Here is a 25,127-nt window from a genome sequence, read left to right on the forward strand (position 1 = left end):
ATCAAATTGGATTTGTGTTTCATTATCAATCTATTTGCATCGGTTGCTGTGGTAACGATGTAGCCATCAGTAACTACAGATGCACTGGTGAAGTGGCTTTCCAACATGGAAGCATGAGAAATTGAGGTCTTTGCTACGTCCAGTTTTACCAGTACAGAAGTGTCCCCCAGCCACTCTCCATAACTTCCAGCAGCCATTTAGTTTACATGGTTTTTGCTCAGTGCCTCTGTCACTCTAGATTTGATGTCGGAGTTGTGTGTCACATTGTGAATGATGCAAAAGACACTGAAATCTGATTAGAGCGTCCAGAGTGTCCGGACTGAGACGCATCGGTAATAATCTGGTTGGAATCGTATCTCCAGCCACCTCCATATTTGGTTTGGATCAGGGCTGAAAAGTGAAGCCAACATTTAAGTGCCAAAAACTGCAGTTCCTATAATGTCCACTTGAGGCTGGCTCCAAAAGTGAGTCAATTCCCATAGACCCCCATGTTAAAATGCCAAACCTTACCACAGAAGTAAACATGTTTACATCCTGATACAGTTTTGGTGTCTATAGCTAATTTCCACATTCATGACAACTGCATGGGGGCTGAATTTCGATGTAATTCACCTTTAAATATTATTAAGGCTTAGATTTATGCATAATTAAAGGGGTGGCAGCTTATAGTGACAGTCTGTTAACAGGTTTCCACAGCAACATTGGCTAGGTGACGTAACCATGGCATAACCCCAGATTCACAGAGTATGGGCGTAGCCATTGCTGCTGCTATTTTGGTAGTTTTCAGTTCATTAATGTTAATTGTAAGGTTTTGATGACTTAAAAAGGGTCTTGTTCAGCATTTGGTTGTACTGAAAAACCCTCTAAGGAGTTACATGTTCAGTTCTTAAGTACATATTGTTTTAATGGTTTTCAAGCCTGTTTTTGGCTAGCTAAAATTAGCATTGGCATTATCAGAGTTAAAGCCCAACTTGCAGGTTGGAGACCATGGTGAATAAATGTGTAGGAAAATGATGTAGAAACTCAATTTTGGGAGAGAATTTTGCTTCCGCATCTAAAAACCCACTAACCGGAAGTGACGTAGTGTAAGGGAGTCCGGCCGAGTTTGATTGAGTGTAACATTAATAAACATGGATCCCAGTACTAGTTTTGAGACTGAAGAGGTTGAAAATGTACATTCATATGCATATGACAGCCCACAGGCTTATAATTATGAGCCTGCTAGGCGTCCAAGAGACCAGGAACAGATCAGCGTTGGGAGAAATAACGGCCACAGGAGAGAAATAGAGCTGTGGTGTGAGGAGAACCAGTGGAGAACTGGGCAGGTGTCTTGGTGAACGACCAGCGTTAGCTAACGACAGCTAACGATGTCTAACGCTGTGTTCACATCACAACATTACGTTTGCCATCACATATTAAGTTATAACAAAGCTACCAATAGTTCTGCCAGTATTAACTAATGCTACTTACCCATAACAGAAACTAATGCGCAAATATCAGCTTGTATCAGACGTGTCTTGCTATGCGTGTTATAACTCTGCATTACGGTGTATTGACGTCCCCAGGGGAGAGAGGGAGAGAGAGAGAGAGATACAAAGATTTCCTGATAATTTTTTGTATGATAGGTGCTTGTGTAGGAACTGCCAGCCCATGCCCTCAGCTGTGGAGAGTATGTGCTGCAGGGAGGTGGATGCCTTCAGGGCTCTGGTGGAGAATCTGACCCCCAAACCAGACATAACATGCCTCACACTGCCCATCAACCCTCACGCCACCCGCTCCCGTCTCAAACACGGAGGCCTCCCTCTCCGCGGAGCCTGACCACCCTCGCACATACCCCCGAGGCTCGGGTCTCCCTCTCCGCGCCTCGGGGGTATGTGCGAGGGCGGGCGGGCTCCGCCAGGAACATAATCCTCCTGTCCAAAATGAGTGCTGCACATGACCACATTTTTGGTCACAGATGAAGCCGTGAAATCGCACCTCTTCACCTGCACAGAACGCATCCAGGCACGAAAACTAACTCCACTCCTTTTTCTGTCCGGAAAACAGTGGACTCGATGTCCTGACAGGCTCCAGTTTGTGCAACCTGCACAAACACAATAATTCGGCATAATCACAAATGGTGAAATGCACTGTTAACAACCGAAAAAATACTAACTCACAAGTTTACTACCGCTCAGACTCACTACCACCTACTACTGTGCATTGGACAGAGGCAGGGTCAAGGACGCAGAGTCCCTCTTGTGACGTAGTATCAGGCGATGTTGAAAAAAAAAAGCGTTTTTAGAAGAGGAGCTAAAAAGAGCCACTTTTTCCTCTGAATTTGTGCCCTCATGTCGTGTAAACCATAATAAATTGTGAATTAACTTCTCATATGGTAATTTTCAGACAAGGTTATGTATATATTTTTAAAAACATTTAACCCGCAAGTTGCACTTTAAGCACAGCTGTTAATGCACTGTGATAACCAAGTGACCAGCTAGTGTTAGGGCTATCTCTACCCTCTCGTCACTAAATAAGGTCACTCCAAGCTCCAAAAATCCAAGATGGCTACACTGACTATTTAGACAGTCTGTGTTTGGATCCGCTTTGCAAATATCACATTTCACGTGGGTTTTTTTTTCTGCTAAAGACTTTCTAAAATCAGTATGGACACAATCTGGATATGCCAAAAAAAGGATTTGGGCTAGCATTGTGCACAAAGCCATAGAGATACGGAAAAACAGATTAAAAAAAAGAAGAAACAGCTTTACACTTTACCACAGGACGTCAGTAATATTAATGGCCAATTTGCACGGGATAAGAAATGTCAGTAAAACTATCACAAGTGGGAGGGGTAAATCCATTCACGCACCGCCGTCCCCTCCTGCCGTCACTGAAGTGCCAGGTATGACCAACTTCTGCCTCGCTATCTGAGCAATGTTTGGATACTTCAGTGCGTAGTTTTCCACCACAAGACTGGATCCTGGTTGGCTCGTAGTGGTGTCTCATTCTGGTAACGTTTCATCTCTTCTTCAGAAAGGGTAGGCAGGGAGGCAGCAGGTGCAACACTCTCCCTGTATGTCTCCCCGAACAGGTAACACATCGCGGACAGCGCAGTGGGTGGTGTTGGTGCAGCGGGCTCCTCCGTCGGCGCCTCTCCCTCCGTCGCTGCGTCCCTCTCTGGCCTGGCTTGTGCGCGAGCCATCTCCGCCCGAACGGGATTCGCCGTGATATACAACATTATTGATAGTATTAATTAATTATTAATGATATTCGAATTATCAAATTTAGGTTCAAACTTATAAAAAAATATATATATATTCGAATATATTTCTAACTTCGATTTTTTTTTGACAGCCCTATCACACCTATTTACTTCTGGTCTATTTGCACGGGATTAGTATTACCTGAGGTAATTGTCCGGGACCTTTTTACAGAAGGTGAAAGTCGCGGTAATCTTTACTGACAACGTGCGGTAATGATTACTGACATGGCACATTCAGACGGGACTAAAATCTCTTGTAATTATTACTTTACCCCACGTACCTATGTAAAACTAATCCCGTCCGAATAGGGCTTAAGACATATGTGTTTCAGATTAACACTAACTGATACAGTGTGTCTGATGATAACTGGCCTCAACTGTAATCACCTAATCAACTTTTGCTTATCACACCATATTATAATTTCTCTACACAGTGTTGGATAACATTGTTCTATATATTGTAAAACAATAATCTCTCTATCTCTTAAACAAATTTGATAGAGAAGCTTTTATGAAAAAGACAGGGGCTTAAGAGGATATAGGGGTTGATAGTGGGTCACTACAGAGCCTTTCTCCGACAATATAATGAGAGTGACACCAAAAACTGTTTCAATAAAGAATAGAGGGAGGAGAAAGAGAAGAGCATGAAAGCAAGTAAGCCATAGATAGCAGATATACAGTAGATCAAGAGAAATAAAGATAGACAGTGACAGCCGAGGAGGGGCTGAGTGGAGAAGACAAAACGGGACAAAAATAAGAGACGTTATATTCTGCAAGGCATCTCTCTCCCGGAATTTGGCAGATTATTAGAAGCGTGACCCTCAAAGGCTTCAATCCCCAGCTAACGAGGGCAACGTCTTGAAGTGACATTTCCGAGCCGAAGGAGGAAGAGGAAAAAAAAGAGAAAAAGATTAAAGAAATGAAAAAGTTTTGTCGAGATAAGCTCAAGATTTAAACAAAAAAAGGTCGCCGCCCCCAGAGATGATGAATTAAACACACACACACTCGCCAGCAAATTACACAAACACACGCTGTGAGACAGATTCCCTCATGACACACACATACACACACACCCACAGCATATAGGTCATTTCCCCTCTGGCTCATACATTATTGCCAATTTAGGAAAGGGAAGTTTGTTCACTAAATATTTGATGGACACCCCTATCTGCAATGAGATTAACAGATTAATCTTGCCAATAAGGATGTGTTTATCAGTGTGAAGCTCTGTGTGCACGCTTGTGTGTGTCTTTGTGTGTTTGCTCATGTGTACGGGTGCCACACGAGCCCAAAAGTTAATTAAAAATGCATCAAACATTACACAGCTAATGACAGCGCATAGCTCAAACTAAGTGATAAGGTCACACTGACAAAATGAAAAAAGGGTCTTTTTGCTACAAGAGAAAACAACTGAAAAAGGCAACAAAAAAAAACACACAAATGCAACAAAACAGACAAGACTGAAAGGTTGTTAGGATACTACATCTGATTTTTATCATACTTTTCAGACATAATCAAAGTAATACCATTTTTATACAGTGATTCTGAATTGCTTATTGATTAAGTATTCACTGTTTGGTCTTCCCTGGTAAAAAACTTTTGGTACACTGGAAACGACACATTTTCCATGTGGGTTTGGTTGTCCAGAATCGATACAGCAGAAGAAATGTGTGGTCACACAAGTGGAAGCACTGCAGTGTTCCCCCCCAGACATTAAGCATTCCCATGTTGCTCCTCCTGAATTACTGAGAACACTGTTTTGAAAATGTGCATATTTTAAACTATTTAGCCTCCCTCTCTCAAGGACCACTGCTGCAAGAAAGAATATGATATGATACTGACTAAGGCTGCCTCCTGAAAGTCGTAAATTTGAATCATCAGTCGGAGACCTCTCGGTTGACTGATACTCTTCAGGTTGAGCAGTCGTTCCTTTTTTTGTTTTTGTCAAGTCAGTGTGCAGTGTACTTCTTGGGATGTTTTGGTCCCAAGGTGTAGCTGCAGGGTGAGTCTTCCTGAGGAGCGGTAACATTACTTTCTCACAGCGACTTAAAACGATACAGTCTCTGACTTTTGTTTGATATCTTGTGTCGGCACAAGGTGTTATTGCAAATTCCTTCAAAGTCTGAAACTCTATAGACACTAAAATTACCGCCCCATGGTTGCATGCCCCCATGAACCAGTTCATACACATACACATTGTCCACCCTGCAGCACAGAAGACCTATACAACCAGCAACAGTTTTAAAATGGCTACTTAAGACTAGTGTCACCAGCTCAGCATCCGACCAAATGTCTCCCCTTCTGTTCCTGGGTTTTGACGTTGAGTAATGGCCAGAATAGTGGTTTTGCAGAGCATTACGATGTCACAGTTAAGTTGACTTTTGACCTCTTGATAAAAAATGTCATCCTTTCGTCATTTTTGTATCTTATCTTATCTTATTTTACCCTTTTAGACGTTTGTGCGAAATTTTGTCATGATTAGCATATGAATTCTTGAATTATGTCCAAAAACATGTCTTATGAAGTCACAGTGACCTTGACCCTTAACCACCAAATTCTATACAGTTCATTCTTGAATCCAAGTGGACATTTTTGCCAAATAAATAAATTGAATTTCCTCAAGGTGTTCTTGAGATATCACGTTCACAAGAATGACACATACAAGGTCAAGGTCACCTTGACCTTTACCTATGACCACCAAAACTTAATAAGTTCGTTTTTGAGTCCAAGTGGACATTTTAGCCGAATTTGAAGAAACTCCCTCACGGTGTTCCTGAGATATCACATTCACGAGAAGAAACAGATAAAACAAAATGCCACCAGCCATGGCTATTGTCAGAGCAGATAAAAAAGTAAAAAATAGTTGAATAATCATTGCAGCTAAGTCCAATTTGATGGACATAATTTTGCAGGTACAGCCCTGGACATCACAGAGAGTATTTCTTTGCATGAAAAATGTTGGCAATTGTAGTTTGCCACCTAGCCTTCCAAGTAGCCTCTATGTTCTCACGCTTCTATAGCCACAGATTTTGTAGTTAAGGATGAATTTTGCTGTGCCACTTTTTGCTGTGACCAGGCCCTTACTTGGATGGTGAAATGACCGTTAGATGATGTTGGCTGATGTTAGCAAAATTTAGATACACATTGTAATGTCACCTCTGTGTTATTGCTGTGACATTACTGAGCCATTCTGCAGACTCTGACTTTTCCTCACACTACTGTTTCTACATTGTAGTAGGTCACAGATGAACATTTCAGTTAAACTGTAGGGAAATTCAACTATCCAAGAATTGCCATTTCTGATGACTGTGGGCGCTGTTGATCAAAAGTTACACAGTCTCACTATAAAGCTAAGAATAGCTTACCTCTGGCTTTAGGCCCTGGAACACTATTTACTCGTCTCAAGCAGCCAATAGTATGTGCTCAGAGTTACTCACAATGCCACAGGAAGGTGCTCAGTACAACTAGTTTTCTACTTCTGGCACCTGACCAGCTTCATTTTAGCGGCCTGAGGTACAGCGCATTGTTCAGGGCAATCGCCACAGCAGAACCCGAGGGAAGGGGGAATATTACTCATTCAGATTTTTATACAGAAATTACTCATTTTACTTGACTGTTGTACACCATCAGACTGTTAATCCAAATGGTATTTAGCTTCTAAAACAAGCCTAAAAAGCCGCCACAACTCCCCCCCTCCCTGACTGAGGTGGTAGCTCTGACAAGAGCGACCAGGGGCCACTTTGTGGTGCACGGGCTGCAGCCTGGAGATTAGAGAGCCAGTGGAGATTTGCTGAGGATGAATGTAAAACTGAGCTGAACAATGAATACTACTGGCCAAGATTGTTTAAGGGGATAAGATGTTCACAAAAAATCTGGCTCTATGTGGGATTGAGTGTGTGTATCAGAATGCGTTGTGTGGGAGTGTATGTTTGTGACAGTATGTGCACGCGTGAGATTAGCCTGCCTGGTAAGGGGTGAGCATTTAGTGCTTGTGTGTGTGTGTGTGTGTGTGTGTGTGTGAAGGGAAAGAAAGTTATGTGATGAGAGAGCTGTAGTGAAAATGCCAAAGCCAAAAAGACCAGACAGTCCTATTTGGAAGCCTTTGAAGCAACACAGCTTCAAATGCAGAGGGAGCTTAAAGGACTTAGGAGAGGAATGGATCTGACACACACACACACACACACACACACACACACACACACACACCCCACACACACACACACACACACACACACACACGAGGGGCCAGACACTTTTGAGTATAATCTGGCCCAGTACAACTCAGACTACTTTCAGAGGTTTTCTAAGCATCTTGAGATCGTGAGAGTGTTCACACACCGTCTTCCTGTGTTTTCTTTCTTTTTACAATATGAGTCCTTCCAACTACAATCAAAATCCCCATGGTGAATTCAAGTGTCAAGTTTAAAATAGATCTCTCTGTTAATCTGCCATAATCACACACGAACATACAAGGTTAGTCAAAAATTACAGCAAATGACAAGTCATTCTCACCAAAGTCGACAAAGGAGGACTGCCCGACAGTCTTGGCAGGTGGATCTGCTAGCATGATATTCTCAACTTTGGTGAAGTTCCCGTCCTGACAGAATCACCATTATGCAGACAGAGAGAGAGAGAGAGAGAGAAGGGAGAGGAATGTGAGGCATAAAGATATACAGAATTGATGAATAATGGTTAGCATAATGGTTCGGTTCTTTTCCAATGCAGGACCAAGGTTCATTGGGCCTGAAATTCACTATAAAAGAGCAGTAACAAAGGATGGCTTTTGTGTGCGTCTATGCTTGTGCAAAAACATGACAAGTACATGCATGTGCAAACACTTAACGCATAAATGCATATATTTTCTAGCAGATGCTTCAAGCTGCCAGAAACATTTACAGCAGCAGACTGTATGAACACTTTCCACAGTCAAATAATGTATAATAAATGGCAGCATTCAGCGATAGCATTTGTCCTACAAAAATCTGAAAACCAGATGATGACACAGTGTTTTTAAAATTCTGAATTCTGTTTTTAACTACAAAAAACATTTTACTCATGCAACACACTGGAAATTGAAAACATAATATATGTTTAAAACCAGTTTATTTGGTGTTTTACAACAGTTTTACAATAGTTTGAGTACAATTTTCAGTGTCATTCATTTATATTAGGGCTGCATAGTCTATAATTATTTCCATTATGGATTATTAATTGTTTGTTGGTTAATCATTTCATCTATAAAGTCTAAGAAACATTACCACATGTCCTCAAAGCCCAAGGTAACATTGTACTATTACGAACTTGTATATTTAACCAACAGTTAAAGTAAAAAAGTAAGTAAAAGAGTATTTCACCACTGGATAGATGGCCTTTTAATAAAACCAGGATGTCTACGCAGAAGACAGATGCACATACTTTTGCGATTGGTGTTACAGAACCAGAGAAAACAGAAAAAAAGGATACATCTGCTCAAGAGGGAGAAAACCTAGACCTACCAGAATGCACAGTACGGCACCAGACCAATAAACACTCCCACTGGTGGGTGACTTAATGCAAACATGTTTGTTTGAAAATATGGTGGCCGGCTGGCAAGGAATGATCTTGATCTCTTACAGTTAAACAGTAGGCTAAGGCATGTTTATAAAAACATTTGAGAAAAGAAATAGGCAACTCAGTGACAGAATCTTGGCTTATATTTGATCAGCGCTGCCTAGTTTTACCGTTGGAAACAGTATAGGGCACACTTCCTGTTCACAATCTCTTGCTATTACAGCTAAACAAACATGGCATGAAAATATGTTTCTGAAAACACTGTAGGCAAGAAATAGACAATACAGTAACATAATCTTGACGTATATTTGATCAGCGCTGCCTAGTTGTACCCTTTGATTGGAATTACAGTTTGAGAAAGCGAGAGAAAGGGGTTGGTCTGCCTCTTGATCTGCTTCTACATTCTTTGTGTCCGGGGTTGTGGCATGGGTGGTGGGCAACATGAAAATGCAGAAGTTTGAACAACAGCCACCCTGATGATATAATTCACGTCATCCGGCGGAGTTTTGCTGGTGGGCAAGGTTGGGTATCTATGCACTGGTTAGATGGAGGGGAAGTTTACCAGAGTTCATTTACTCATGGTACCCACACTTTTTTGTTAAAAAGCTGGTTGAAAATTGGTGAAGTACCCTTTTAAGAACAACAACAAATCCTCCCATTTGAAAATCAACCAAGAAACCAGCAACTATTTTCCTTTTTTGCTTAAAAATGCACTTCATTTAGTGACTGTTAAAACTGTTGTCTAATATTTTTCAATTAGTAAAGTGTATACACAGACAAATCCTTCAACGCAAATTAATTTTAGTGCTTCAACAAGTTATTCTTATATTGATTCATTTATCAAGTATTTTCTCAATTAACCAAATAATTGTTTGGTTCATATAACATCAGACAATTGTGAAAGATGCCCCATTTTCCAGAACACAAGGTAATGTCTTCAAATTGCTTTGTCTTTTCGATAGTCCAATACCCAAAGATATTAAAATGACTATAATGTCAGGTAAGGACAAACAGCAGATCCTCACATTTAAGAAGCTGGATAAGACCTAAATGACTTCAGCTGCTAAATGAGTTCCAAGTTGCAGATTAATTGCCGACTGATTAATCACTTAATTATCTACTCATTTCAGATGCAATTGTTTTAATTTTTTAGTTGTCTTGTAAATCTTTAATGAACTCAGGCCATGTCAGTCAATGGTCTGAGCACACACCGGACGCACTGATTTAACAGGAAGCTGTCAAGGGACTTCTGCGTTTGAGATAGTGCTGCAGTATATCCTGACATAAGACGACAACTCAGGTTTACTTGTGTCTTGATGTCGATATACAGTATTGGCTTATAAAGAAAACAATGGGCGTGAGTGTTTCAACACACTGAATGCCACCGATGTGTGTGCCCTTTACAGAGGGCAAGGAAGAATGAGAGGAGATAAGCATATTAGTGGGGGAAAAGAGGGTGTGTTTGACATATGTGTGTGTGTTTGTGTGTGTGTGTGTGTGTGTGTGTGTGTGAGAGCAGATGTGATTCTGTGCAGTGGGGAACTGTTGCCTGCTGATACCCACATTAGTGATTCATGAGAAAGAGAGGGACAGAGAGAGAGTAGGAAAGACAGGGAGAGAGAGAGAGGGTGAGACAGATGCAAGGACTGAGTCAGAGAGAGCAACATATACATTATGTATAAGTACTGTATGGGTTGGGGGCTGTGTGTGAATATGTGGTTAAATGCTGTGGTTGCTATTGTGTGCAAGCCAATTACTGTTTAAATGTAAAACCGGTTCAACATGCACATGATGATTTTGATATATATCTACAGTACAGGCCAAAAGTTTGGACACACCTTCTCATTCAATGCGTTTTCTTTATTTTCATGACTATTTACATTGTAGATTCTCACTGAAGGCATCAAAACTATGAATGAACACATGTGGAGTTATGTACTTAACAAAAAAAGGTGAAATAACTGAAAACATGTTTTATATTCTAGTTTCTTCAAAATAGCCACCCTTTGCTCTGATTACTGCTTTGCACACTCTTGGCATTCTCTCCATGAGCTTCAAGAGGTAGTCACCTGAAATGGTTTCCACTTCACAGGTGTGCCTTATCAGGGTTAATTAGTGGAATTTCTTGCTTTATCAATGGGGTTGGGACCATCAGTTGTGTTGTGCAGAAGTCAGGTTAATACACAGCCGACAGCCCTATTGGACAACTGTTAAAATTCATATTATGGCAAGAACCAATCAGCTAACTAAAGAAAAACGAGTGGCCATCATTACTTTAAGAAATGAAGGTCAGTCAGTCCGGAAAATTGCAAAAACTTTAAATGTGTCCCCAAGTGGAGTCGCAAAAACCATCAAGCGCTACAACGAAACTGGCACACATGAGGACCGACCCAGGAAAGGAAGACCAAGAGTCACCTCTGCTTCTGAGGATAAGTTCATCCGAGTCACCAGCCTCAGAAATCGCAAGTTAACAGCAGCTCAGATCAGAGACCAGATGAATGCCACACAGAGTTCTAGCAGCAGACCCATCTCTAGAACAACTGTTAAGAGGAGACTGCGCCAATCAGGCCTTCATGGTCAAATAGCTGCTAGGAAACCACTGCTAAGGAGAGGCAACAAGCAGAAGAGATTTGTTTGGGCCAAGAAACACAAGGAATGAACATTAGACCAGTGGAAATCTGTGCTTTGGTCTGATGAGTCCAAATTTGAGATCTTTGGTTCCAACCGCCGTGTCTTTGTGAGACGCAGAAAAGGTGAACGGATGGATTCCACATGCCTGGTTCCCACTGTGAAGCATGGAGGAGGAGGTGTGATGGTGTGGGGGTGTTTTGCTGGTGACACTGTTGGGGATTTATTCAAAATTGAAGGCACACTGAACCAGCATGGCTACCACAGCATCCTGCAGCGACATGCCATCCCATCCGGTTTGCGTTTAGTTGGACGATCATTTATTTTTCAACAGGACAATGACCCCAAACACACCTCCAGGCTGTGTAAGGGCTTTTTGACCAAGAAGGAGAGTGATGGAGTGCTGCGGCAGATGACCTGGCCTCCACAGTCACCGGACCTGAACCCAATCGAGGTGGTTTGGGGTGAGCTGGACCGCAGAGTGAAGGCAAAGGGGCCAACAAGTGCTAAACACCTCTGGGAACTCCTTCAAGACTGTTGGAAAACCATTTCAGGTGACTACCTCTTGAAGCTCATGGAGAGAATGCCAAGAGTGTGCAAAGCAGTAATCAGAGCAAAGGGTGGCTATTTTGAAGAAACTAGAATATAAAACATGTTTTCAGTTATTTCACCTTTTTTTGTTAAGTACATAACTCCACATGTGTTCATTCATAGTTTTGATGCCTTCAGTGAGAATCTACAATGTAAATAGTCATGAAAATAAAGAAAACGCATTGAATGAGAAGGTGTGTCCAAACTTTTGGCCTGTACTGTACACTCCAATTTAATGGCAGAGGGAAGTCCTTGTATAAACATAACTTATCAAAAGTGAACATGTGACTGTACAAAATGACATCTAACACTTTCTCGCCAGGAAACTCATCATCATCTTATTTTGGCACAATCAGTAGTTCCCAGAATGAAAACCAAATAACTTTAACTGACTGGTCAGTGAGTCCAAGTGCAACTGGCAATATCACTATTCAGAGTGCATTGCATACAAGGTCAAAAGCTTGTCTTTCACACTAGGCTTGGGTGGTATCACCGTATTATGGTATAGGGTATTTAGAAATCCCAACAGTTTGATTTCCAATACTGTAAAAATACAGAAGCTCCTCTTTCTATTAAACTCATTGGATGTAGTGCACAACACACGCCATAAGAGGTTAGTCTTAAGTGGTGGAACAAACAGCTGAACGGATGACATGGTGACTGTGAGGGGTGGGGATGACGTCATAGGACTGTAAACAGTAACAATGGCACAGAGAAATGACAAGGAAAAGCAGCATTTTTTTACATCTAACTTGGTGAATTAAGAGTTAATTTCAACAGCTGGTGATTGTTTTAAAAGTTTGAATGAAGTGTGCTTTACGATGAGTTAATGAAGCAATTAGACTAGTCTTGGTTCAGAGAAAAAGAGAAACTTGAATTCAGAGAGAAAAACATTTCTCTGTTTAATCAGGGAAATAGGTGTCAACATTCTACCTTTCTTGACATTTTGTAGAGGGGGTGACACTAATACGGTCATATACTGTATACCTTGCTGAAATTTGAGGACAGTATGAAAAAAAAAGGAAACCATCCATGCCTATTTCACACTATCCTCCATATCAGTTTAATCAAAGTTACAAGCTGTTTTACATTGGCCACTGACAGAAATGTGTACTATGTAGGAGAAAGCAAAAGCAATGTACAGACTAGTACAAACATAATCTCTTTTCAATCATCATTCAAATGCAAATATTTAGACCAACCGCCAAGCGGACAAAAATTGTTTCAAAATTTCACTTTGGCGAATACTAAAGGACATGATGGGGATAACGAGCAACAAAGAGTTGGACTGTTTTCTGTTGGACAGGTGCTGGAGGTTGGCTGTTAGTTTGCTAAAGCATTGACTTTTCTACTGTAACAAATGCAATGTTCCTGCAATAGTAGCTTGCAGTGTACATATAAGCAGTGTAGGGAGGAGGGGGCTGAATTTGAATGCTGTGTTTACAAAAAGAAACCGACAAATCTTGCATAGTATGTCTTTTTGTGTGGTTAAATGAAACACAAATGACTAGACTATTAGCTCTTGAGGTTCTTAGTCCATAAAAAAGAACACATGCATTTAGTGCTCAAACATAGACTTTTTGTGACAGTGAGCCAGCATGCACAATACCACTGTGACATCTCAACATGTCTTCCGTCAAAAAGGCCTATTGCACCATTTGTGGGCTGATATTGTGTAGGCATAGGCCCCAGGCACAGGTAAAGTCAGCTGGCAGTTGAGAATGTTGTTTGAGAGGAGTTCTGAAATGTTGTTTAGCCCTCTGGACATGTTGTAGGTCTAACTCTTCCAGACAACTGTCAGAGAAAGTGCCCACTTGATCATCCTAATGACAGCCTCATACTCAAAGGCCCCGACTCCACCCTGAGACATTTAGATTAGGAGACTAATGAATAGTGCTGCCAGTGTGATGGTCCAGTAGATTTATGATGGTGTGGCCTGAAGTTCCCTTTAGGTCAGTTAGTACATCAATATTTTGACATCTGAATGGGGCTTCTGCAGGACTGCTTAATCCTGATTGTGGCAGAGGGACTGGAACATCTTATCCTGACTATTGGTAAATGTTATAGTCTGGAGCCAGGCAGGTTTTTCCTTAGGAGAAAATGTCTTTTCCAAAAGATGGGTTTTATGTTTCTGGAGGACAAAAATCTATTTGTTTAGGAAGTGGATAGTTAGTATGAGCGGCAACAGCCATTGTGAGTAAACGGCAAAGAAAATATCATCACACACTCACTATTAAATTTGTGGTTTATGTGTGTGTGAGAGAGGGCAAGTGAGCAGAATAAGGAAATAAACTGACTGAAAAATAAACTGCACGATTATTACTTCAAGGCTTCAACAGTTATCTTGATTTTCCAGATAAGTTTATGCACTTTTACAGTAAAGTCACTGCAAGGGTTGCATTTAAAGCAATTCTGAGGGTAAATGTAGTCATTATTTCTGAATGTCATAAGGCTTTATTTTTTATTTTCATTGTCTGCTAATCATACTCTGCCTAAATAGTGCTGACTGTGACTGAATGCCTAAAAATCATAATGAGGTTATTGCAGTAGTTATTTGCTGTGAATTGGCACCAGAAAACTGATTGCCCACTGGATATGTGGACAAATCATAGAAAACATTTAATAGCATTTAAAGTCCATTTGTTTGTTTTAACAAGCGCTGCATGTACAAAACTGCAGTCTACCACTAGGTTAAGACTTAAGACGTCAAACTGAACACATTATTTCACCTGAGAAGCTACAGCAGTTGTTTTATGCTGTGCAGGGCACTGTGCAGATTCAGGCTAAATGAAGCCCAATATTAGAGCACATTTAATTTCAATTATTTACGGCACACAAATTGTGCTTTTAGAGGTTAATCATTTGCATCATGTTTGACGCATGGAATGCTGATGAGGCAGAAATTTAGAGGCACTTATTTTGGTGATTTAATTGGGCCAAGTCCATCAGCCAAAGATTCAGGGTACTGCTGGCAGTGGATTAATGTGTTTGTAACCCAAACCTATTTGTTTCAATTTGGAAAGAATTATTGGTTCTGTAAACATGTGTATTGAATGCACAAACAAATCTTCCAAGAAGGAGTGCAACACACACACACACACACACACACACACACACAGTGTACATATGTGGTAGAAAAGAACTAATGTTCTGAATATATAGGATTCAGAGATTGTCCACACACAGCTCTCAACATGGAGGTGGCTGTGCGGGCAGTTAGCAGCTAATAGTGCCAACAGTACAAACAGTACTAACAACGGCAACAATGCTGACAGAGCTAATGTAGGGGTAACTGGAGGTTGGGTGTTCAGCTTCTGCAACAATGCCGCTCCACCACTTTGGGTCGGGCCAGCATTATCAGCAGTGACCACAGCATGAGTGGATCGCAGAGCAGGTGGGTGACTGGTTAGCATGTAGGATACACACACAGGGACTCACATGCACAACATGCACGCATGGCTAGACCTGCTAACATAACAAAGAACAAAGAAGCTTGGATTACAACATAAAGAGGAAGCACGACTTTGTTCTCTGCTCAGGACACCATTACTCCACTTTATCATTAAACAGCTAGTGGTTTTCTGCTATATTAACATTCTGAATGTCAAATGGAGAGCCTTTAAAATAAATAGATTCTTAAATATTTCCTTAGATGCTTTGAAGTTACTTATCTTATAATTTATGAATAATTTATGTAAATAAAAAAAAATGTTTAGTCAACCAAATGACAACATTTATGTAATACCTTTCTGCTTTCTTAAATGCATGCGTGCATGTTCATCTGACCTATGCAAAAGAAAATGACACTTTGAAGCTGATCTCTTCTAAAGCAGGGAGAATCAACTCGAGTCAATTAGATCAAAAGCTTCCAATCGCACACACACATATGCAGACGCACCCACAGATGTGGCAACGGGGTGTTAACTCTCTATGCATCGAGGATGAGATCTTAGCCAGTTTGATTGACTGCTGCTGGTTGCCTGATTGCAAGATGTCATGATTAAAACAGTGTCTGTGTGTGACAGCTGATTGATGTGTGAAGACGAAAGGATTACAGGTCTTGTTATTATCCTTCCCTTCTGTTCACATCATTCCCAACACACACAACCACACCAAACACTGCAGTGAAATGACATACTGGTATGCACGGTCGTGGCAGTAGAAGACATTTTCACAAAAATTGCAGGGGACTGAGTCTATCCTGGAGCAACTGGCAGATTTTTAACATGGCTAACAACAACAAAGCGAACCAGCCTGCCGCAGATTGACGCTAATGCTGGTGTCAAACGTGTATGGTGTATGAAGTTCTGTGCAGTGGTGCATGATATTTGGGATAAATTGTTTTTTTTTTGTGCTGGGAACAGTGGGATTAAGGGTCTGATCTACTCAGTAGTGCGTGAGACTGCAGACATACAGTGTATTAATATTTCATATTTCATTTCCATGTGTGTTTTCAGATGAAAACACACATGGAATATAGTAAAGTATTATAAAAACAGGCTGTATGAGACACAAATCCTATGAAATGATCCTGATGAATCCAGAGACATAAGCCTTAGTGTCATAATCAATGCACAACTTTAATAATAATAATAATGAAAAGGAAAAAAATGTCTGGATGTAAATATTTTTTCATGCAAAGTCATGATATTTTGTTGCCCTCTATGAGGTAAGACCTACATGAGCTCATATAACCACTCTATTATGTGCATATTATGCTTGGAAGGCCAAAGGGAACATTTGTAATAGTTATGACATTGCCAAATTAGCATGAAATGAGCTATTTTGCAGGTGGCCATTTCATTGTTTTATTTTGCAAAACAGAAAAACACCCCACGGTCCAGGGAAGCAACATTTCAAAAAGACACTTTAAATTATTCTTATTCTTCCATGTAATTTGACATCAAGTCCCTGTATGTTTGTATGGTTAGCCCTGTTTCTGTGATATGGTGCTAAAGCATGTGGGTTGATGTGACAGTGTATATTTCTTTGTATGAAAGATCATAAAAAGAGAGACCGAATATCAAAATCCTGATGTGTTGATGTAACACACTGCAGTATATTTATATGCATGTGTATATGACCAGAGGCATCAGTTTATCCTTTACAAATAAACTAAATTATTATATTATCAGCCTTTGTTGAATTGACCTTTAAAACCCCTTGGCTCTACTTGACGGCCAATGAAAACACCTCTTTTCACTCATCTCTGCAGCTTGTTGTCTCAACCTGCCCCCCCTTTGGGACTGCCTTCTCCTGTGTAATCGCACGAAAACAGAGGAGCAGGGAGGGATGGAAGGAGACTTAGGGGGAGAGAAAACAGAGAAAAGTAATTAAAACAGAGTGCTAGAGAAAGAGGAGTGTGCTGGCCTGTGACCGAGTGATGCAGCTGCATTGAACCGAATACCGTAGCGGGATTAACAGGGGTCTAATGCTCTGAGGATGCTGGAAAACCTGTTTGTGTATATATGCGTGAGTATGTGCGTGTGCAGCCATGGCCATGTATATGTCATGTGACTTTGGATGAACAACATTTTGGAATTTATTCAAGTGTGTTTGGATGTTAGCACTTGTATGTGCATGTAAGGAAAGAGGGGAAAAAGAACAGTGAAATTTGGCAGAATGACGGGAAGGGATTGGGTTTCTTCATGAGCCAAAGGACAGAATGAGACAGAGTGATAAAAGTAAACTGCAGGGGACCTGGTTTTTACTGACATGGCAAAAACTCATTCGGTCTGTCACCAAGTATGTGTTCACTTTGTCTTGCTCCTAGAATCTCTGCTCTACACTCTGCTCCAGTAGGATTTAAAAGATCCACTTCATCAAACAATGAAACTTTATCAATCAATGGTGGTTGGCACACTGCACTAAATGTCAAATGACACTGAATAAGATATTGACCCATCCTACAAAGAGAAGAAGTAATAAAACATTGAATGATAAATTCATTACTATGAATAAATACAAAAACACAATAAACACAAAGCAAACAAAAGATCACTCCACATAGAGTCAGGGGTGAAACATATCTAGATCTGCTATTGAAACAATTACACACTTTGTATCAGGCCTGTTGTGAGTTTAAGGAGATAACCTCTGTTTCCTTACACACATAAAACAAACCTTTGATGTCAAATGCCTTCCTATTTCTACCAATCTAATTGTCATCTACATGCTAATTCCACATTTTGTACTTTGTTTTACAGCAGATAAACAGAGGCTCACAGTTCAAACAATAAGCATTCTGCATTCTGCAAGTGGAGACTTTTGCCAACGCTGCACAACCCTAAAAACTCGTTATTTCAATAATATAAAATGTTAAGAAAATTTTAGTTTGCATATACATCCAGATCCAGATCATTTTACACAGTCAGTCATCATGTACATGTGTCATAATTTTTTATTTTTTAAATCAATGTATCAAATGTCACCAGGCTAACGTGCTCTTGTGATAATGCTAACATATTGATGTTTGGCAGGTATATTTTTAGCATCATAGTTTATGGTGTTAGCATGCTAATATTTGTGTATTAGCAATAACACTAATACAGCTGAGGTTGATGTAATGTCATAAACCAAAGTTTTTGATAAACAGAAGTTTTGAGCTGAACATGGCGCTACACAAAAGATCAGTGGATAAAAGTTAGAAATAATTCATCTTTTGGGGACCATGCTTTTCCTATCACATTTCAATGGAATTCATCTTGTAGTTGTCGAGGTATTTTAATAAAAACTTAAGTCAACCACATGGCTTTGCTAGAAGAAAAGTCAGGGGATCACCAAAGTCAGTAGGATTCATCCTCTGAGAATCATGAATGTCTGTACAAAACGTTATGGCAATCCATCAAATAGTTGTCGAGAGATTTTAGCCCAGAGAGAAGTGGTCGACCAACTGACCCGCAGACTGACGCATCACTTTTTGCTTGGCCAAACTTTCCACCAAATGTTTTTGATAAAATCATTCTATCAAACAGACAGACAACAAAAAGGGCTGAAAACACATCCTTGGCAGAGGTTAAACTAAATGATCCTCATGTTTACCTCTGAAAAGTCCCTTTCATCATGCTCTCACCTGATCAATATTCCTGCCACCCGTCACCCATCCTACTAGTGTTTTTTTTTTTTTTTTTTTTGGGTAAGGCAGTTTATTTGCTGTTTTGCTTCTGCTTGGTCTCTCTCTAGTCTCTACCCTCACACACATTCTGTCTCTGCCAAATCCTTCAATCTCTCTCTGTTTCTCTCTTCTTCCTTACCTCCTCCCCTTCCTTTCTCCTATTCCCCTCTCTGTGATAAGATAGACGACTGTTCGGCTTGTGCCTCGACCTGCTGAATTTCAAATAGGCCCCTTCGACAAAAATCCAGAGCCGCGGCCTCCCCTCTCTGCTCTCTCAGAATATTAACTAGTCCTGCAGCAGTGCTAAAATTCCTACACCCCCAAGCCCACCAAAGCTTTGCAGATCTATGTGTTGCATTAAGGAAATGAAGAGAAGGGTGGTGTGTGGATCATCACTGTCTGATCACTACTTCAGTTGTACTTGCACATATAACCTTCCTATTGGTGGACATATTGGACTTAGTTCATATGTGGGATACACACAACATACCTGTTATGGACCATATTGTAGGCCCATAGTTAATGGCTAACATTGGCTGAGACCAGGTGACTCTACACATGCACTTTAAAAGTAAAGAAAATTGTTAGTTTAGGCAAGAAACATCATTCATTTTATTATTATTTTATGTTATTAAGTTCAGGCCACAGCAATTAATTTTGGTTCTAACTTATTCTGTTATCAAGTAGCAGTAATGTTCTCTTAGACATTACGTCCCAGTCCACACATAGACCAACTACACCCATTCAGTTTGTTTGGACTGTCTTGCTGTGAGGAGAAAGTAGTCTCCACCATACTACACCCTCAATATTAATTTACAAATCCCAATAAGGGCTTTAACATCAAAGTTAAAAAAAAAAAGAAAATCAAAAGCAGTTAAACAGCGGTTACAGCAAAGTCAGGCTTGTTCAGGCTGCTAAGACTATTTAAGTAGTACTAAATGTGTAGAGGACTGATAAAATAATTTAAAAAAAAAACATTACAACACATACTAGGTCCTTAAAATTATTTAGAGAAGAATTGCTTTTTCTTTTTTGTTCAGTGCAACCAAGTTTGATATCTTGTGTCATTTTGTTCTCTGCTAACTTCTCCTCAGTGGCTGCTACGGGCAGCAGAGACTCAGGTAAGAATGCTACAGTCCCCTGACCAACAGAGCCCACTCAGAATGGTGCCACAGCCCACTGTTGGACCATGACCCACCAGCTGGGAACCATCTAACTACATCAGTGACAACTATCACTGACAGTTTTTAGAGTCTACACTGTTTAACTCACACACACATCCAAACACCTAAAAAGAATGGACACATCTGCTTATATATTTTCTGTTCTCGTGCTGCAGAAATGATCAACTGCAGAATACAGAAACATTTGCAAATACAAAGTTCACACCCTGTGTTATAATTACTTGGTTTATCGAGTCTCAGTAGTTGAGCAAAGAAATTCTGTAAATGTTTCTGTAACCGATTAGCTTTTTCTGCATTGAAGAGTAACTAAACCCCAGAATTTGGCTTAAATGCCTCTAACATTTAATGTGAAAATTGTAGTATCTTTTGATGAGTTTGACTGTTGTTCAAACAAAATAAGCCATTTTTAACATCACTAGGAGCTGTGGTAACTTGTGAAGTAGACTTGTAAAATCAAAGTTAAGTGTTGTATTTGTCCTTAAAGACTATAAATCAGTCAATATGAAATTAATTGTTGCAGCCATATATCTACAATATATACTTTACACAGGAGTGTATAACAGGAAGGTTATACGTCATTACAAAAGAGAGTATATGAAAGAGAGTATATGAGAACTGACAGTCATAAAAACAACGACTTGGTGTGTACAACATTACGTTTATTACACAGTCATCATGTCTTACTGCACGGCTATAGGGCCGCTGTGACTCAGTCGTGGCTGCCCTCACTGAACTGGACTCAAGAAAGGAAAATTGGGACAGAAAAAACAAAGTTGAAAAAAGCTCATTACCTTGCTAATCCAGGTCTCAAACTTAGGCCCATCGGTGGTCTCAGTTGTAAGGAACAAATCTGGAGTAGGGAGGAGAGAGAAACAGAGGGGAGGGAGCAAGTCATTATGTGATACATCGGTTCATCTGGCAATCATAATCAAACATGGAGCGGGAACTATTGATCTGTAATGAAGAAAATGATGTAGATTAGTGGGAATGACAATGAAAATGAACACTGCGCTCGAGCTGTGGACATTTGTACCTTCACAGACTTGATGAACTGATCATAAAAAAAGAACAACGGATCGATAAACTGTCAGTACTTGCTCGGATTGCTAATGTTGCCTTGTTTACTCAGGAGAGGTCTTAAAGGTCCTATAGCATAGCCAATAGTACAACATGTCATTCCCATTTATTTTTTGATGATAAAGCAGGTCTAGGTGCTGTATCCACAGAAATGCACACAGCCTGTACTCAGAAAGTGTGCCTTTAAACAAGCCACCAGGACTACCATAAACATGTGGTGTCACAACTATACAGACCATGCTCGCAGCCATATCCCCAGCAGGACAACCACACCCAACATCCAACCATTTGTATTTTGTATTAACTTTATTAACAACACACCAAGCGGTCATGCTGTTGCTACAAAAAAAAAAAAAAGCAACAAGACAGCTTAACAATGTTGAGGTAACACTGCAACATACTACTTGTAAATAATAAAAAAAAAAGAAAAACATCTGTGTGGAAAAATCAACATTTCCAAGCTTGGTTTAGTGATAAAAAGGACGGATTTGTCCTGAGCATTCTTTTTAACTCTGGCACAGACAGGCAGCGACTGTTCAATATACAGGTGGCATTGAATTGGCCTCTTAAAGCAGTAGCAGAAAAACAGGTGAAGAGGAGGAAAAAGGATAGTGGGGGGATCTCCCGCTGAAAGCAACAGGATTTCGCTCAGCTTTCTGGAGGCTTCACCCCCTGGTAATGCCTGTAGCTTGCTCTATTGGAATCCTATAACCTGCGCTTGTACTCATATTCCTTGCTCTTGAAGCTTAGGCTGCAGGCTGCACTTCTCATGCGGTATCTGTGTGCCTCTCTCTGCGAGAGGACGTTTATTTTCATCGCTGCCTTCTCCGGACTGTGGTTCTGCCCCAGTAATTGGACATGAAATAAATATTGGCATTGATCTGCCTTAGGGCCCCGCTATACTCCATGTGTTGCCGTGCTCTGCATGGGAAAATATCAATGATAATGGAATGGGGAATGAATGGGAAGACAGTGAAGGCTGTGTGTAATGACAGAGGCTACTGTGGAAATCCTATATGTAACCAGTGTTAACACAAAAGTGGCCGCTGCAGCCAACAGCAAGTTCAAAATGCCGCAGCATGAGAAAAAGTGAAAAAAAAAAAAAAAAAAAAAGAATTTTTTTAAAATCACTAAATTACTGTTTTTTATTAGCTTAATGTCAAACACTGTCAACTGAGATGCGTTCTTCCTTACGCATACCAGTCTGGGCCCTGCTTGTACTCTAATATTATCCCGGGATATCACTGCAGTCATCCCCAGCCAGAACCGAGGGAATAAAATCAACAGAGTGAAAGAGCTTTCTTTAGGAGAGCTCTACTCTCCAGGAACACCCTGCCACCTCATGCAGGGCTGCTTCAGGTAGGTATCAAATTCAAATGTAGGTTTTCCAACATTTCCATCCATTCATGTTGTGTTGCAATGTACAGTAAAGAAATACTGGTTTCTATGATACAGAATATTACTAAATACAGATTACATTGTATATTCATTAGTGGTTCAATTGCTAGCTATTATGATAAGTGTAATATTATATACTGTATAAATCATTAGATACCCATTTTGAGGCTATGTGCCTTCATGTTTACTCACAGGAAAAGATGGTGGTTATTTACATACCTAAAGATGTTGGGCAATTTGTGTAAAAGAAGTTTGTAATTCTCTCTCTGACAACGACCCCCACCCACCCACAATCACCCCCACAAAAACACACACAGCCCTATAAATAATACTTGAATAAGACTCAAATGCCAAATTAAGCCACTTTTAATGTGCTTTAGGCGGTAAAGTGGTTTCACTTCAACTTCTTATGTTTAAAACTTTGTGGACTTGCAGACATTTTGCCCACACAGACTCACAAATGCAAAGAAGATAACAAATGGATGCATATATTATGCACACACACACACACACACACACACACACACATACAGGATATGCTCAGTAATTTGCACACTGTGTATGTGCTTACTCGTGTTACTGTGCGTGTGTTTGAAGTCACACTGGGTGGTGTGTTGATGAGCTTGGTTAATCAGCCAATCAGGCCTCTTAGAGAGAATCCAGCCGTGATTGGCTGATTAGGTGCGATGGCGCTGTGTCAGCGAGGGAGGCATGGGGTAGACAGGGGAGCAGAGGGATGCATGAAGAGATCTTCATCTTGTAAACACTTAACATTCTCGCTGTGGGGGCACTTCCTCTCTTCGCTCCTCATCTCACCACTTGCCGTTTTTTTTTTTTTTTTTTTTTTACCCAAGTTCACTGCCAAACTGTTTTCTCCACTAATTTCTCTTCCTCTAGTCTAAATGCCAGTCCAACTTGAAACGGCCCTTTAAACTTCCCTTTGCTGGTTTGATTCTTGCCTCTGTCAGGCAGTGTATTGAGGGTGCAAATTGATGACTTAAAAGTGGAAAGCACCCTTGAGCAGGACACTAAACGTCAAGCTGCTTTCTCCTTGGACACTGCACCACAAGTGACCCTGCTCTGTGATCTCTCCTGAGAGGGAATGCATTTGTAAGAGTGTGTCAAGGGGAATATGCACACACAGAAAAGCCAATTCCCTTTGGTAAACCGAGCAATAAGGTAATCTTAATGGGATCCTTGTGACATATCCTCTTCAGTGCATTGTCCTTATCCACTCTGCCCTCCCTTCCTCACAGCCTCTGCCAGAAAGTATTCTACACAGTCTCATAAAGAGCTGCTAGCTAGCAATATAAACCTAACTGCTGCCACCATCACTCACTTTAACACAGTTTTACTGTTCCAGGGACTTTTACTGGGCCGCCAAGGGCCTTTTAGGGACTCATTTAAGTTAAAAGAGATATTATAAAGAGGAACAGAACAAAGCAGAGCAGAGAGGAATCAAACAGAACAGAAACAGAGTGGATGCTAAGTGAAAGTCCTTTGTGTAATTAAGTAGTGCCTTTGTATTACCAGGCTTTCCCCCGATTTAATTTTTGCAACTCAGTTTTTGCTTTAAATTAATGTGCTCCCCCCAGCAAAGCACTATTACACTCATATTTATATCTATATTATTATTCCCAGTTCTTTTGGAGACTCTTTCAATCATCTAGAAAATCCTCATACATAAACATATACAAATATTCAACTATTTTCCTATTTCTCTTAATATGGGTATAAGTTCCTAACCTTTCATTTTTTTCAAACTAACTACTTCTTGATCATTCAAGTTAAACAATTAATTTGTATTCAATCCCTTGGATAATTTTAGAGAAATCTTGTTTTTCTGTTGACTTGGTAGAGAGGTTAGCTCTCACCTCTACAACACCCCTGAGTCTGAGCTGCTGTTGCCGAGGAGAAGAAGCCAGATTAGATTTTTTTCTAAATTCAGAAAGCTTCGTTGTTGCAATTGGGAACAAAAACACAAATTATCTAAACCTAACCTAGCACCTTAACGTTAACTATTTAAAGAGTACTAATGCATATGTGAAATATGTCGTATTAAGCTATTTGTAGCTCAAGCGGACTCAACTGATGTCACTTGAGGTGAATACTACAAGTCTAAAACAAGTTTGATGGAAAAAAAAAAAAATCTGAGGCTTTGGAGTGAGTCTACAAGATCTCCCACAGAACTGTTGGTCAGGTGTTGCATTGTGGGTAATGTAGGTACGTGTGGAGTAATAAAATAAAGGCAATGGCTGTGTCTGAAATCCGTCATTAATCACTATATAGCGAGTTTACCATTTTGTAGTGCTGTCCGAGTGTATAATGGGCATTATTATAC

General features: G+C 40.3%; 1 protein-coding gene across 1 annotated transcript in view; it reads right to left on the reverse strand.

The window, feature by feature from the left end:
* The window catches only part of itfg1 (integrin alpha FG-GAP repeat containing 1), a 190,447-nt gene that overhangs the window by 140,070 nt on the left and 25,250 nt on the right, over positions 1-25,127 (reverse strand). Inside the window, exons 7-8 of the mRNA XM_033622339.2 lie at positions 21,103-21,161; positions 7,757-7,841 (exon numbers count right to left, since the gene is read on the reverse strand). Coding sequence (XP_033478230.1) covers positions 7,757-7,841; positions 21,103-21,161 — 144 coding nt within the window. The remainder of the gene's footprint in view (positions 1-7,756; positions 7,842-21,102; positions 21,162-25,127) is intronic.

This window comes from Epinephelus lanceolatus, chromosome 2 (genome assembly GCF_041903045.1).
Source record: "Epinephelus lanceolatus isolate andai-2023 chromosome 2, ASM4190304v1, whole genome shotgun sequence".
Classification (NCBI taxonomy): Eukaryota; Metazoa; Chordata; class Actinopteri; order Perciformes; family Serranidae; genus Epinephelus; species Epinephelus lanceolatus.